We start from the raw sequence: 17,500 nt of genomic DNA on the forward strand, positions 1-17,500 counted from the left end.
TAATCATGTCTAGATTATCAGCACAACTACCTCATTCAAATAAAGGACAATGTGGCACATAAAAAGGACAATGTGGCACGTAAAAAGCACCCACTACACTCACGGAGTGGTTGGCATTAGGAAGGGCATCCAGCTGTAGAAACATTGCCAGATAAGACCGGAGCCTGGTGCAGCCTTCTGGCTTCCCAGATCCCTGGTCGAACCGTCCAACCCATGCTATCATGGAGAACGGACGTTAAACGATGATGATGATGATGTATACGAACTCTATGAATAGCTTAAAACATAATGGTTTTATTATTTTTGTTTTGTGAATACCAGTTGAAGAAAATAAAGTTAAATACTATACTGAACCATGAAAGACTATGTTTTTGTTTAGTAAACTAATAAATAACAATCTTGCTTGTTTAATGTATTCAACCATCAAATATTACGTTTATAGTTTCTGGCTTTGTTTATAAAAATACCCACAATAAAATACACAATTGTATTGATACAGACATCAGTTAGGATAATGAAGCTATTGAAGCAGCCTTTACATAGTCACTCAAGCTGCTAGAAATAGCAATAAAGGCAGCGAGCTGGCAGAAACATTAGCACGCAAGGCGAAATGCTTAGCGGTATTTCGTCTGCTGCTACGTTCTGAGTTCAAATTCCGCCGAGGTCGACTTTGCCTTTCATCCTTTCGGGGTCGATAAATTAAGTACCAGTTATGCACTGGGGTCGATATAATCGACTTAATCCGTTTGTCTGTCCTTATTTGTCCTCTCTGTGTTTAGCCCCTTGTGGATAGTAGAGAAATAGGTATTTCGTCTGTCATTACGTACTGAGTTCAAATTCCGCCCAGGTCAACTTTGCCTTTCATCCTTTCGGGGTCGATAAATTAAGTACCAGTTATGCACTGGGGTCGATATAATCGACTTAATCCGTTTGTCTGTCCTTATTTGTCCTCTCTGTGTTTAGCCCCTTGTGGATAGTAGAGAAATAGGTATTTCGTCTGTCATTACGTACTGAGTTCAAATTCCGCCCAGGTCAACTTTGCCTTTCATCCTTTCGGGGTCGATAAATTTACTACCAGTTACGCATCGACTTAATCCCCTTGTTTGTCCCCTTTATGTTTAGCCTCTTATGAGCGATAAAGAAATAAGAAATAGCAATAAAGTCTCTCAAAATGCTTTCCTAAATGCATTGTGCCTAAAAATAAGATAAGATAGTCATAATTGGAACGTGTCTGGTTGTTGTCAGCTGGGCCAGGACTGATGTGGGTCTAAACAACAATTGAAGAATTGGTGCAACCACAAACTACACAGATATAACTCTCACCTCAACCTTGTCTGCTTGCGACAGCACGGGAAAAAGAATGGTAAATATTTCAAAGGTCCAGACTTACGCTTTTGATTCAAGATTTTGTTTCTGAAGAGATGAAAGTAACTCTGTAGACTTTAACAGTAATTGGACCACCTCCTTTTCATGATCAAACCGGATTAACATGTACTCCACCTAAAAGGAAAAAATAAAAAAATAATAAATAAATAAATAAATAAATAAAATAAACATTATATGTATGCTTCATTCTTGTATTTGGTTTGCAAGATTCTTCATGTGAACTTCGGTGTTAAAACAAATCTTGTATCTAGGGAGGGTCTTAATGCCAATAATAATAAACACAGGCACTGGTTGGCATTAGGAGGGGCATCCAGCCATAGAAACCATGCAAAATCAGACTGGAGCCTGTTGCAGCTCTCTAGCTTGCCAGCTCTGGTCAAACCATCCAACCCATGCCAACATGGAAAACAGATGTTAAATGATGAAAATGACTAATTCAATTTCATTCCTTTGTTGTTAATCAACTGGTTAGTTACCTAACCAACTAATTAATTGATGGTTTGCTTAATTTGTTGGTTAAACAATCAGTGAGTTGTTTGCCAAAGTCCTTTCATGATTATTTGCAAAATCACCAATGACTAGCCCTTTCTCTTCAGGGTCTTTTCCGAGTTTGTTTGAGAATTGGTCTATGTAGAATTGGTACATGTAGGGGTGTGGTCAAATACAAGACAAATGAAAGGAGAGAGTAAAGGGAATTTCACTTCAGTTCTCTTGTAAACTGACCATACCTCTACATTCCTACATGTACCTAAAGATAAGGTTATCTCTCAAACAAGCCCAGAAAAGACCTGGAGAGAGAGAAAGACAGACAGACAGACAGAGACAGACAGACAGACAGACAGAGAGAGACAGACAGACAGAGACAGACAGACAAAGCATGTCACTGATGAGGTTGCAAACAGAGATGAAAGGACTTTGACAAACAACCGATTGATTGTTTAACCAACAAATTAAATAAACAATTGATTAGTTGATTACACAAAGTACTATTGATTAACAGCAAAGGAATGAAACTGGACCAGTGAGTGCATGGGTGTTTATTACTGTTGACATAAAGACTCATCCAAGATACAATAAGATTACATGTGAGATTTTATTGCAAAAAAAAAAAAAAGAACAACTATACATAATACATATACTTTATCTAACAATAAACTTACACTTGATAATTACAGAATGTGTCAAATCAAAAGAGGACATAACAAAAGTTGATAATATCAGAAGTTAAATATGTTCTGAAATGAAATATATTCAATAGCGTGCCTAATTTTTATTTTATAGGTATAGGTGCGGCTGTGAGATCCCACTGCATGACTTCATGGACAAGTGTCTTCTACTATAGCCCTAGCGCGATCAAGACTTAGTGAGGGGATTTGGGGAATGGAAACTGAAAGATGCCCAACATATATATATTTGTTTACTTGTGAGTGAACTTTATTTGTGAGTTAACAAAGCAACCAATTGTTTCATGTGCAGAGATCTTCACAGTTGTCCAAGCATACCACATGGAAGTATTAGTACTTGGCTCCATTTTGGACAATATTCAGGATATCTACTGTTATCTACAAATGGGGAGGATTGTTTTTTAGCATATCTGCTACATTCTCCATGTGTGTTTACATATAGCGAGATATGCATGGCTTTGGAGAGTTTTAACTCTTCTTTCTAGCAAACAGGTGCATATTGTACCCTGAATTTTAATAATAAATAATATATATTTTGCCTATTTTGGTTATCTTTGCTGGCCACTTAATCATTATTTTTTTAAAGGTAATGATAACTTATTTGAACTTGGTATATATATGGAGTTGAAGCACTCCGTCGGTTACGACGACGAGGGTTCTGGTTGATCCGAATCAACGGAACAGCCTGCTCGTGAAATTAACGTGTAAGTGGCTGAGCACTCCACAGACACGTGTACCCTTAACTTAGTTTTCGGGGATATTCAGCGTGACACAGCGAGTGACAAGGCCGGCCCTTTGAAATACAGGTACAACAGAAACAGGAAGTAAGAGTGAGAGAAAGTTATGGTGAAAGAGTACAGCAGGGATCACCACCATCCCCTGCCGGGGCCTCATGGAGCTTTAGGTGTTTTCGCTCAATAAACACTCACAACGCCTGGTCTGGGAATCGAAACCGCGATCCTATGACCGCGAGTCCGCTGCCCTAACCACTGGGCCATTGCGCCTCCACATATATATATATATATATATCTAACATATGGTATAATTATAACAGGTCAAATTTTAGCCATTTCTCCACAGACTGAAAAAACCTTAATCGATTTTCAAACCTTATTGGGTTCTCATCAGAGGCGTCTACACCATTCTGACATTCTCCAGTGAAACAATCAGCCAAACTGTTTATATACTCAACAAATGCAGCAGTTACTCTATGAAGGAGTCCCTAATTTACATACCAAAAGTGTTTAACACTCCATAAATACCAGCGGCCTGTCAATGGGGATCTTAGTCCACGGCACCAGTGCAGGTGGCACGTAAAAAGCACCCACTACACTCACGGAGTGGTTGGCATTAGGAAGGGCATCCAGGTGTAGAAACATTGCCAGATAAGACCGGAGCCTGGTGCAGCCTTCTGGCTTCCCAGATCCCCGGTTGAACCGTCCAACCCATGCTAGCATGGAGAACGGACGTTAAACGATGATGATGATGATGATAACATATGGTATAATTATAAACAGAGCAAATTTTTAGCCATTTCTCTGTAGACTGAAAAAAAATATGTTTGTGTGTGTATGTGTAGAACTAAACTGTCCTACAATGGTCTAAACCCAGCTCACGTTTCCTGTTGTGGGCATGAACAATCCAAAGCTTTTCAAATTCTGCTTTGTAATGATAGGAAGAGCTGATGTCAAAAGGTTAAAAGCAACATTGCTGTGATTGCTTAGCATTCACACTGCCTTGCACTGGCTACCATCACTCTTGATTTAGTAAACTCAGTCCTTCACACGCTAATGCTGTTGGCCAACAGGTAGTTGTCAAGGTGTCACACATGTTTGGGATGATAGATATCATCATCATCATTGTTGAACATTCATGTGTATGTATATGTATGCACATGTTATAATCCTTAAAATTTTGGATTATTGTAATACCCCTTTGGTATACAGTATACTTAATAAAACCAGTAAAGACACAATTATCTCTGACTGCCTAACATGTACTCTTGTACTTCTCTTTACTTATAGTGACTAGGTTATTCCACTCGTCATGTGGGAGGGGTGTACCATTATTACTAATTCCCTACAACATTTCCTCTTTCAAGTTTTTCTTAGGAAGTGTCATTTTATTTAGCAATTTTTTTATTCACCCCACCTCCCCTTTTTGAGTTTTTTTTCTCATACAATTTAATATTTTTTGCACTTGGCATCTATTTTCAGGAATTCTATGTTTTCTTTTCCTCTCACTTGTACACCCGGGTTCAATCGTCTGCAGTGGCATTGTTACTTGGAACATATCATACAACCATTCCATTAGTTCCTCCAACTTCTTTGGTTCGCTTTCCACAAATCTATTTTACAGCTGGTTCCTGTATCTTTTTTGTATACCTTTTCTATTTTTTACCCAATACATCATTTGGTAATTACATGCATTTGGTAATTACACCATCTTCCCAACTTTCCATTCTTGTATGCCCTCATAAACACCTTTTCACCAACTTTAAAGAATCTAACTATGTCTTCCCAGGCACTTTTTCTTTTCTTGCCAGACAGCAATTTATCAAAGACTGATTTTACTTTCCTTGAAAACATCAGCTCCACTGGTGAGCAACCTGCTGGTTTATTCAGATTTGGTGTCACACAGTACACTCTTAAAAACTGTTGTAGAGCTACCTCACCCATGACTTCCTTATTCAATTTTCTAAGGACTCTTTTCAAAGTATCAACAAAGCATTCTGCTTGTCCATTAGATCTGGGATGGTATAGCACTGTAGTTTAAATGTTCTACCACAAACGTTTTAGACACAATTAAGGGGCAGCTAGAGTTGGAGGTGGAGTCAGAAAAACTATACTGACTCCAAATCTGACTCACAATGTCTTTATTCTTTAATATAAACCAGTTATAACATATAGGCCCACTCAGAGTACAAGCGTATGCATATGCTTCATGAGATATTATTTTAAATTAAATAAATAGGGCTCCAGTTTCTATTTGATTATGGAAATCAACTGGAAGACGGTTATCTCATTCTAAAGATGTATTTAAATGGTTTGATCAAATGATAGTTCGTTGGGAAATTAATCTTTCTCATACAATAAATATAAAAAATATAATAGAGGTTAATGATACAAGGGATCCTATAGATGAAACTATATTTCATTTGGTGTAAGAATCAGGATAATCTGAATATCGTCGTGGAATACCTGCTAGATCAATCACTTAATTACGTAAAGAGGAGTCAGAGGTGCCAGTCAGAGTCAGAGTCAAAACTTTTTGTTCCAACTCCACAGCTCTGGGTTAAACAACTTCAATTTTCACTAGCCAGCAGTCCATACCACTAATAGTCTTATGATTGGTAGAGTGCCAGACTAAATGACCTGCAGTATTTACTTTGTCTACATTCTGAGTTCAAGTTTTCTTTCCATTCCTTCAGTCATTTGTAATGAGTCAATATCATCAACTCTTCTCCTTCTAAAAAATTTGTAGCTTCGTACTATGATAACGTCATCATCTGTTTTTGCTTTGTTAACAATTGCCAATCACAATATTTCACTAACTGTCTACATTTTCATTGATTTCAGACTTACCATCACAATTACATCGACTGCCTTGAAACACGCAATATCTTTTACTGTCGATTTGCATCTTTCATTTTTATCACGCCTAAGTCATATTAATAATCCATTTACCCATTTCCATTGTTTCTTTTAACAATATGCTGTGCTTGAGAAGACCTGGCAAACCAAGTAAGACCATAACCTCATGGCCTATGCCAGGCACGTAACCAGCCCACTTATGCGTACCTTTCCTTCTTTGGACACTAAACTCTGCTTGCGAAGACCTGTTGAGGCAAGTGAAATTGAAATCGAAATCAAATTTGATGACTGGCATCTGTGCTAGTGGGGCATTAAGAGCACCATCCGAGCATGATCGTTACCAGCGTTGCCTTACTGGCACCTGTGCCGGTGGCACGTGAAAAAAACATTCAAGCGAGGTTGATGCCAGTACCGCCTGACTGGCCCCGTGCCAGTGGCATGCAAAAGCACCCACTACACTCTCGGAGTGGTTGGCGTAAGGAAGGGCATCCAGCTGTAGAAACTCTGCCAGATGAAGACTGGTGCTTGGTGCAGCCATCTGGTTCGCCAGTCCTCAGTCAAATCGCCCGACCCATGCTAGAAAGCGGACATTAAACGATGATGATGATTTCTTATCTTGAGAAATGAATTTTAACTTTTAAATTCATGGTTCTATACTTGCAGTTGTCATGTGAGAAATATAATGTGGCCGTTCACCAGCCTCGTCTGGCACCTGTGTCAGTGGCACATAAAAAACACCATCCGAGTGTGGCCGTTTGCCAGCCTCGTCTGGCACCTGTGTCGGTGGCACATAAAAAAACACCATCCGAGCGTGGCCGTTCGCCAGCCTCGTCTGGCACCTGTGTCAGTGGCACATAAAATCACCCACTACACTCTCGGAGTGGTTGGCGTTAGGAAGGGCATCCAGCTGTAGAAACACTGCCAGATCTGACTGGCCTGGTGCAGCCTTCGGGCTTCCCAGACCCCAGTTGAACCATGGAAAGCGGACGTTAAATGATGATGATGATGATGATGATGATGGTGCTATATATTATTCTGATACAAAACCAAACTGCATTTACTCTCTATGCTACCTACCCTAGCTACCTTCCCTTTGGAATACCCTCATCTAAAATTTTACCTATCACCATCCACACAAAGAAGAGTGAGACTAGTCAGTAACCCAACAAACAGATAAATTTCTTCTCTCTTTTTGTATCAGCCTGGGGGGCCTTTAGAAGGCTCATAGGCACTCTCTTTACTCTTTTACTTGTTTCAGTCATTTGACTGCAGCCATGCTGGAGCACCTCCTTTAGTCGAACAAATCGACTCCAGGACTTATTCTTTGTAAGCCTGGTACTTATTCTATTAGTCTCTTTTTGCCGAACCGCTAAGTTACAGGGACGTAAACACACCAGCATCAGTTGTCAAGCGATGTTGGGGGGACAAACACAGACACAAACATATACACACACATACATACATACATTTATACATACATATATATATATATATATATATATATATATATATATATATATATAATATATATATATATATATATATATATATATACACACACATATATACATATATACAACAGACTTCTTTCAGTTTCTGTCTACCAAATCCACTCACAAGGCTTTGGTCGCCCCGAGACTATAGTAGAAGACACTTGCCCAAGATGCTATGCAATGGAACTGAACCTGGAACCATGTGGTTGGTAAGCAAGCTACTTACCACACAGCCACATTCTCCAATTTAGCTATAATTAAAAAAAAAAATTACTGACGCAAGGTGAGCTATGGCTGTGTGGTTAAAACACTCATTTTGCAATCACGTGGTTTCAGTTTCACTTCCTCTATGTGGCACCAGGCCTAGGCCAAGCAATGCCTTGTGAGTGAATTTGGTAGATGGAAAGTGTGTGAAGCCTGTTGTGTTTTTGTGTGTGTCACCACTGTTTGACAACTGGTATTAGTTTGTCTACATCTCTATAACTAGATGGTTCAGCAAAAGACACCAATAGAATAAGTATTAGACTATTATGTACTAAAATCAAATTGTTTCACTAAACCTTCAGGACAATGCCCCAGTATGGCTGCAGTCCAATGACTGAAACAAGTAAATGGTAAATGATAAGGAGAGCCTTGTGGTTTGAAAAGGCACAAAGATGGTGGATGGAAGACATTAGAGACACAGACAGACAGTGTGTGTGTATGTATGTGAGAGAGAGAGAGAGAGAGAGAGAGAGAGAGAGAGAGAACGAATGAGAGAGAGAGACAGACAGACAGAGAATTCAATTTCTTTACTGCAGAAGAGCAATATTAACATTTATTTTTCTTGTGACTATATTACCAATGAAATATACTGTCTATGTTTTTCAATAAAACAACTAGGAATTTTGAGGGATGTAATAAAATAATTTACTACTTCATTATTAATCTGGTATTTGGAACACAACCTAACAGATAGGTTCTTTCACAAAATTCTGGTGGAAAGTTTTAAACAGAGATATAAACATTTTAAAACAGACAGGAGTGGCTGTGTGGTAAGTAGCTTGTTAACCAACCACATGGTTCCGGGTTCAGTCCCACTGCGTGGCATCTTGGGCAAGTGTCTTCTGCTATAGCCCCGGGCCGACCAATGCCTTGTGAGTGGATTTGGTAGACGGAAACTGAAAGAAGCCCGTCGTATATATGTATATATATATATATATATATATATATATATATATATATATATGTATATGTGTGTGTGTTTGTGTGTTTGTCCCCCTAGCATTGCTTGACAACCGATGCTGGTGTGTTTACATCCCCGTCACTTAGCGGTTCGGCAAAAGAGACCGATAGAATAAGTACTGGGCGTACAAAGAATAAGTCCCGGGGTCGATTTGCTCGACTAAAGGCGGTGCTCCAGCATGGCCGCAGTCAAATGACTGAAACAAGTAAAAGAGTAAAAGAGAGCAGACAATTTTGTAATAAAGCACCAGGGGTGGTCTTAAAAGAGTCAAAGAATAAAATAAAGACACACACAGTGTTTGTTAAGCACATCTAAAATTTTGTGCTATTTTTCCATTTATTCTTGACCACACAGCAAGCTAAGTGAGTTAAGTAATTATTTCATAAAACAGATAACCAGTATGATGTAAGTAGTTCAAAATACTCCTGGTGGCGGTACAGGTGCGAGGTGGAGGGTGGGCGAGAGAGGAAAATAGGTTATTTGGCAAAATACTAAATGAGAAGGAAGGAAAGGAGTGGTGTCATTTAGTAGCTGTATAATAACAATTAAAGTGTGGAAAATTGTGTTCCTATATAAAACAGGAGACAACTTATCACACCAGTCATGGTCACTACTATGTAACAAGCCAACATGAGAGCCTCTAAGTGGTCGTTCAATCTGCTAAACATAGCAGCCACATCTCCCACAAATCACATCCTACAATCTTAAAACACAGGAGGTGCAGGATAATGTGACCCTGGGTTCCTGAGCACAGGAAAAGGAAAATGGGGTGGTTTTATGACTGGAAGGTTTTCGGTTAGAGCTCTGTTCAATCAGCACTGACCCAGGGCCAAACAACAAATACTACTACTAACACAAGAAACAGCAAAGTACAAATATTTTTTTTATTTAAATTAATAATAATCTTTTATCTTTTACTTATTTCAGTCATTAGACTGTGGCCATGCTGGGGCACCATTTTGAAGAACTTTAGTCAAATGAATCAACTTATCATTTTTTAAGCCTGGTACTTATTCTATTGGTCTCTTTAGCTGAACTGCTAAGTTACAGGGGTGTAAACATACCAACACCAGTTGCCAAGTGGTGTGTAGGGTGGGGTGGGGACCAAATACAGACACAAAGATGCATATACGTGTAATGGGCTGCTTTCAGTTTCCATGTGCCAAATCCACTCACAAGGTTTTGGCCATCCTGAGGCTATAGTAGAAGACACTTGTTCAAGGTGCCACACAATGAAACTGAGCCCAGAACCATGTGGTTGGGAAGCTAACTTCTTACCACAGCCATGCCTGCATCTATAATAATAATAATAATAATATAATAATAATAATAAAAATAATAATAATAAAAATAAAAATAATAATAATAATGATAATAATAAAAAAAAAATAATAATAATGATAATAATAATAATAATGGTTTCAAATTTTGCCTCAAGGCCAGCAATTTTAGGGGATGGGATAAGTTGATTATATCAAACCCAGTTTTCAACTGGTACTTATTTTATTGACCCCAAAGGACAAAAGGCAAAGTTGACCTCGGCAGAATTTGATCTGGGAAGGTAATGCTAGAAGAAATGCCGCTAAGCACTTGACAATTTTGCCAGCTCACCACCTTAATAATAATAATAATAATAATAATAATAATAATAATAATAATCCTTTCTACTAGAAGCACAAGGCTTCAAATTTGGGGGAAGGGATTAAGTCGATTTCATCGACCGCAGTGCGTAACTGGTACTAATTTTATCAACCCCAAGAGGATGAAAGGCAAAGTTGACCTTGGTGGAATTTGAACTCAGAACGTAATGGCTGATGAAATACCACTAAGCATTTCCTCCAGCATGCTAACAATCACATTTTCTCAGCAACACTTATCTGATTAATCAGGTTCTTCAAGTCAAGCCTTTCTATCCCATTCTTCTTTAATTTTCATATTACAGGTTTCTTAAGTAAACAAAATTTGTTTCCCCTTATCTCTCACAGTAAAGCCTCTCTTACTCTCCCCTGCACACACACACACATGCACCTCCCTCCCATGAAAAACTTCCAACACATTCACACACCCCAATACATAGATTTATTTCTTCCTTTACACACCAATACATAGATTTATTTCTTCCTTTACACACATACACACAACCCATTTTCATCTACTAACCTATTACTAAGGTTGTGGTTTCTCCCCCAACACCAAACATCCTCTGACGTAACAAAATTATATTAAGAATGAAATGAAAAACAACACAAATAAGATAAGACAATGAGAAGAATTTATGCAGTGAAGAAAGCAGAATATTTGCTCCTGCTCAGAAAGACCAGCTAAAGTTCTCCTCTTCAGGGTCATGGTATATACTTCAAAGAATTACTTCACACACTATACAAACTTAAGAATTCACATAATCATCATCATCATCATCATCAGTTTAAGCTTATTCTTTTACTTCTTTTAGTTATTAGACTGCAGTTATGCTGGAGTGCCACCTTTAGTTCAAGAAATCGACCCCAGGACTTATTCTTTGTAAGCCTAATACTCATTCTATCAGTCTCTTTTACTGAACTCCTAAGTTACAGGACATAAACACACCAACATCAGTTGTCAAGTGATGGTGGGGGGGATAAACACAGATATGCAAACACACATACATATATGATGGGTTTCTTTCAGTTTCCATCTACTAAACCCACTCACAAGGCTTTGGTTCGCCCGAGGCTACAATAGAAGACACTTACCCAAGATGCCACACAGTGGGACTGAACCTGGAACCATGTGGTTTAGAAGCAAGCTTCTTATCACACAGCCATGTCCACTTTTTGATACTCACATGGATCAGACAGGATTTTAATGAGATGAATTTTTCCATAGTTGGATGCCCTTCCTGTCACCAGCCCTCACCTGTTTCCAGATAACCTAATATTTCCCTATGGCAAGGCATGTTTTCATGGAAAATTGGAAACAAAGGACACCGCTGGTATGATGGTGAAACTCATTTACAACTATAGCATTATGTCAAGGCAAGGGGACAGAAACACATACAAACACAGGGACTCTCTCACGTTCCGTCCATCAAATCTCCTCACAAAGCTTCGGTCAGCCTGGGGCTATAAGTAGAAGACAATTGCTCAAGGTGCCACACAGTCATGCTTGCACCTACATCACCACATTGTCATCATCGTTTAACGTCTGTTCTCCATGCTGGCATGGGTTAGACAGTTTGACTGAAACTGGTAAGCCGGAGAGCTGTACCAGGCTCTCATTGTTTGTTTTGGCTTTAGTTTCTACTATCATGCAATATCAAGACAAGAAGATACAAACATACACACTCACACACATATACATACATATATGTGTACACACACACATATGTTAAATAATACGAGACAACAAAGCCAAGGCTGTGTGGAATTTATAGGACATTTATGAAGAGAAAGGTAGCCTTACAGCTGTTTCTGGGATATTGTTAAAACTGCATAAGAATGACTAAAATTACTCTTCAGAGCAAGGAAATTCTTCAACTAGATTAGATCCTGACCCTCAACAAAGTTCAAATGCAATTCATATTAAAGAATATGTGATGGTGTTGCATCTATACATCCAAAAGACAATTTCTTGATTGGCAAAGATTCAATCACCGACACCTTGTAACTTCAGGAATTCATATGCACTTTCTCTTCTCTCACTACCAATCATGGCTCTGCTTGTTGAACTAGGTTATTATATACCTCCGTGACTTGATTCTAACCCTAACTCACCACCTAGATTCTGGACTAACCAACTGCTCCCCCTCCGGTTTTCCTTCTAAGAACTTCAGCCATTTGGAATTCCCTCTCCACCAATTCCTTTCCCAAGAAACATTGACCTACACATATTCATATTCAAGCCTGCACGTCAAGTGCATGCATCAATCTCTCTCTCACCATGTGGGAAGAAGGGTGAGGGTCAAAAAACACAAATGCTCTCCCTCGTCCTCCACCTCCTCCTCACTCATTTAGCAAAAAAAAATTTTTTAATCTAATCCTTAAATCTGCTTACAGACACCAAAATACAACAGATCATATAAGATTTCCTTTCATTATTTATCATTTTTAATAACTGGTAATTGCTCACACTTTCAAAACACAGAATAATTTAACCTTTTGGTGTTTAAACCGGCCAAATCTGGCCCAATATATTCTATATGTTTTATATTCAAACTGGCCATATCTAACCTCTCACACCTAACCTACAATGCCATTCTGAAAATGAACAATCACATCATTGAAACCTCAAAGCTATAAGATAATGCAGGATTAATTCAAAACAATTTGAGTGAAAAAGTATTACATTTAACAGAGTAATCTGAACACTAAAGGGTTGAAGTAGCTCTCTTTGTATTTACATAACAAACAGAAATGATGCAGAAAGACATTTCATTTAACCCTTTCACAATGAAATTAAATTTCATGGTTGTTCCAATAATAATGTTAAATATCTAGAAAAACAGAATTGGTATTTTGTACAAGTCTCATTGTCTCAATATACTCGGCATCTCTCAACAGAAAAGTTTCAAGCATTATATTCCTCAACAAAAGATTGATTGGTATATAAAATTGCTTTCCACAGTTAAGGATAATGAAATTTCGAATGGATATACCTGATTTCTGCAGTAAAAAAAAGTTAATAAACTCGCAAAGGGAAATACATAATATTGATTTCAGAACATTTATTTTTCAGTCTAGTATAAATTTTCTTTCCTACTCTCTCTCTCTCTCTCTTTACTCTTTTACTTGTTTCAGTCATTTGACTGTTGCCATGTTGGAGCATCGCCTTTAGTCAAGCAAATCGACCCCAGGACTTATTCTATGTAAGCCTAGTACTTATTCTATCGGTGTATTTTGCCGAACTGCTAAGTTACGGGGACGTAAACACACCAGCATCAGTTGACAAGCGATGTTAGGGGGACAAACACAGACACACAAACACATACACACACATATATATATATATATATATACATATATATGTATATATATATATATATGTATATACATATATACGATGGGTTTCTTTCAATTTCCGTGTCCCAAATCCACTCACAAGGCTATGGCCGGCCCAAGGCTATAGTAGAAGAGGTGCCACGCAGTAGGACTGAATCCGGAACCATGTTGTTGGTAAGCAAGCTACTTACCACACAACCACTCCTACGCCTACGCACAAGGCCTGAAATTTGGGAGGAGTGTGGGATGGGGGAACAGTTGATTAGATCAACCCCAGTACGCAACTGGTACTTATTTTATTGACCCCGAAAGGATGAAAGGCAAAGTTGACCTCAGTAGAATTTGAACTCAGAACGTAAAGACAGATGAAATACCACTAAGAATTTCGCCTGGCATGCTAATGTTTCTGCCAGCTCACCACCTTGCTAGTCACAAGCATAGCCAAGTCTGTATCTCTGCATATTTGCATGTATTATGTGTGTTAGTCTCTCTCTTTCTTGCTCTGTCTTTCACTTTATGCATACGTGTATGTGTGTGTGCGTGTGTGTGTGTCTGTGTGTGTGTGTGCGTGTATGTGTGTTGGTATATCTTTTATCTTTTACTTATTTTAGTCGTTGGACTGCAGCCATGCTGGGGCACCACCTTGAAGGGTTTAGTCAAACAAATTGATCCCACTAGTCTAGTATAAATATTGCCAATTGGCTATAGAAGTTACCTCATAGGAGGCAACTTCATAAAATATGAAAATAACTATAAACAAAACTAACTAAAAAAACACAAACCAACGACTTCTTTTTAAATTTCTAAAACGAAAGGTTAAAGGGTAACCTAATTATTATTATTATCACTATTTGGCCTACAAAGATATAACAGGACAAATTATACGCTTAAAGACCCAGAAGAAAACATTTGAATAAATTGCGTGGTACAGTAACTGGAATTGTAAAGAGTAAATTTTTCTACTTCGGTAGTTACCACAGTTATAAAGACACTCCCCAACCCCACACTTAGCAGAGTGCACTGGGTGCATTTTATTGTGACCCCTGGCATTAGAGAGGGTAGGAGTGAGAGTGTGATGGATAGCAAATGGCAGATAAAGAGTGAGAATAAATGATGGATGTCAATACCAATTGGCTAGAGGGGAGCATAACGTGTTCTGAGGTACATGCAGCTTTGATCAAGTTCTTTATGTATATGCCTTAAGAGCTGTTGAAATTCCTCATATATATATGGCTTCTCGACTGGCTTCTGTGCCGGTGGCACGTAAAAAGCACCCACTACACTCGCGGAGTGGTTGGCGTTAGGAAGGGCATCCAGCTGTAGAAACACTGCCAGATCAGACTGGAGCCTGGTGCAGCTCCTGGCTTCCCAGACTCTGGTCGAACCGTCCAACCTGTGCTAGCGCGGAAAACTGACGTTAAACGATGATGATGATGATGATGATGATATATATTAGTTATACGATATAGTGCATATTTATACACATAAGGAATCCACTTAGTGTGAGATTCAACACATTAGGGACCTCAAAATAACGGACAAAATTCGACAGGAATAAATTTGGAAATGAAAAAGTTATTCCTGTCGAATTTTGTCTGTTATTTTTGTGGTTCTCTATGTGTTGAATCTCACACTAAGTGGATTCCTATGTGTATAAATATGCACTATATCGTATAACTAATATATAGTCTTCTTGACCTTTTTTTTTTTTGCATGTGGTACTCCAGCATGGCCACAGTCAAATGACTGAAACAAGTAAAAGAGTAAAAGAGTTAGACCACTGGAAATGTAAATTTTGATTTTAAATTTAATTAAATTCCATTTCCCTTTGATATGATTAAACATTATATATATATATATATTGCTTACAGAATTATTACAGGTGTAGCTAGAGCAGGGCAAGAAGAAACAGGTAGCACAAAATTTTTTCTGGCTTATAAAAGGTAAGGGTGGAAAAAATGTCTTTACCCCCAGGCACTGAGAATTCTTGCTAGGTCACTGCATAAAGCTTAATAGTATTTTTATTTAAATTTTAGCAACTAAATCACAATTACTACTCGTATCAAAGAGACACAATGCTGCTCCCTCTCTGCCCTGAACAACTTGTAACTAAAATGTTCGCTAATTCTATAAAGTTAGATCTCACAATATTTGATGACCTCTCATGGTGACCATACAAATCTAGAACATAGTCAAAACAAACATTTGAAAAGTTAGGCCTTCCCTTAAAGGCCAAGAAATACTTCAGCTCTAAATAACTGTTACCATTAAGGAAAGCTCAAGTGTATCCCACATTAGAGCACTGATCAAATGTCTGAAACAGCAACTCCAAAACTGCTATCTTACAGATTGGCAATTCTTTAATGATACACTATAACAAGCATTGTGTGCCACCTTTATCTCTTTTACTGTCCCTCTAACAGACTCTATGCCTCTAATCTAGTAAGGTAATCCATCCAACTTCATCTGGTTTACTTGCCCCTTTTCCTCTTATCATCGCAATTGTGTTTCACTTGCAAAATCCCAGACCATCACTTCACCCAGGACTGCAATTCTAGAAACCCACCTTCTTCAAGCCTATTTTTTTCTGTACAATCAACAGGCATAAATTCAAGCTGAACCATAGCCACATGGATCTTATTGGTCAGGCAAAACTCTGTACTTTTGCCTCAGAGTGAGTCCTCCAATTTCATCACACATATACTACACAGACTAAACTTGCATGATGGTTTCGATTTGTTTCAGGGTTAGAAAGTATTTTATTTCTAACTACAGCTGACTTTATATAAGACACAAGTTTTCCCAACACTGGAATAACACTCACCCATCTGAAATGACACACCACTCAGCACTTATATTTCTGGACTGCAACAATAAACAGCCATCTTCCTGATAGACAAATGTTTACTTATCAAAGTATTTTAACCACAGAGTAGCCATGCCTTTCCTTCTGATGATGCTACAATGGTTTCTGTTCCTCTCATCATCATCATCATCATTGTTTAACGTCTGCTTTCCATGCTAGCATGGGTTGGACGAATGACTGAGGGCTGGCGAACCAGATGGCTGCACCAGGCTCCAATCTTGATCTGGCAGAGTTTCTGCAGCTGGATGCCCTTCCTAACACCATAATTGTATAGCCATTCCTACTTAAACCTCTTATTTCTCCTGTCTCTTATGCGTTATCATCTTCTAGAACAGTGATGGTCTAGAGCAGGCTTGGGCAATTTTTTCAAGAAGTGGACAGCATGAGACTTAGCTTATCAAACGGTGGGTTGCACTACTAAAAAAATTCAAGGTAATTTGTTTTTGTTAGGCATGCCGTTGAGGAAATCTTGAGGGCCACAGTTTGCTCCAAACTTGTTTAGAGTGTACCAAATGTAAACTTCTTTAGTGCTCCTCTTATTCAAGTATCACTTACATCTTTACATATATTTTTGTTTAAATGCTTACAGATAAGCTTTTTATAACATGATATCACAGGCAAATTTTCCACAAAGTCCATCATGTCACCTAAAAACCAGTAGTGTGTCACCGCTGACAAACATGTCATGGGTTTGTCACCAGTACTCTAGACCATATATTAAGCAATTACCCAATCCTTTCCTTCTTATAATTACATCCAATAGAAAGGCAGCAAGCT

The 17,500-nt window shown here is 38.4% G+C and overlaps 1 protein-coding gene across 1 annotated transcript in view; it reads right to left on the reverse strand.

Annotated features, from left to right (window-relative positions):
* The window catches only part of LOC115210718 (glutamate--cysteine ligase catalytic subunit), a 103,240-nt gene that overhangs the window by 63,521 nt on the left and 22,219 nt on the right, over window positions 1-17,500 (reverse strand). The window contains exon 2 of the mRNA XM_029779420.2: window positions 1,391-1,500. Coding sequence (XP_029635280.1) covers window positions 1,391-1,500 — 110 coding nt within the window. The remainder of the gene's footprint in view (window positions 1-1,390; window positions 1,501-17,500) is intronic.

This window comes from Octopus sinensis, linkage group LG4 (genome assembly GCF_006345805.1).
Source record: "Octopus sinensis linkage group LG4, ASM634580v1, whole genome shotgun sequence".
NCBI classification, from domain to species: domain Eukaryota; kingdom Metazoa; phylum Mollusca; class Cephalopoda; order Octopoda; family Octopodidae; genus Octopus; species Octopus sinensis.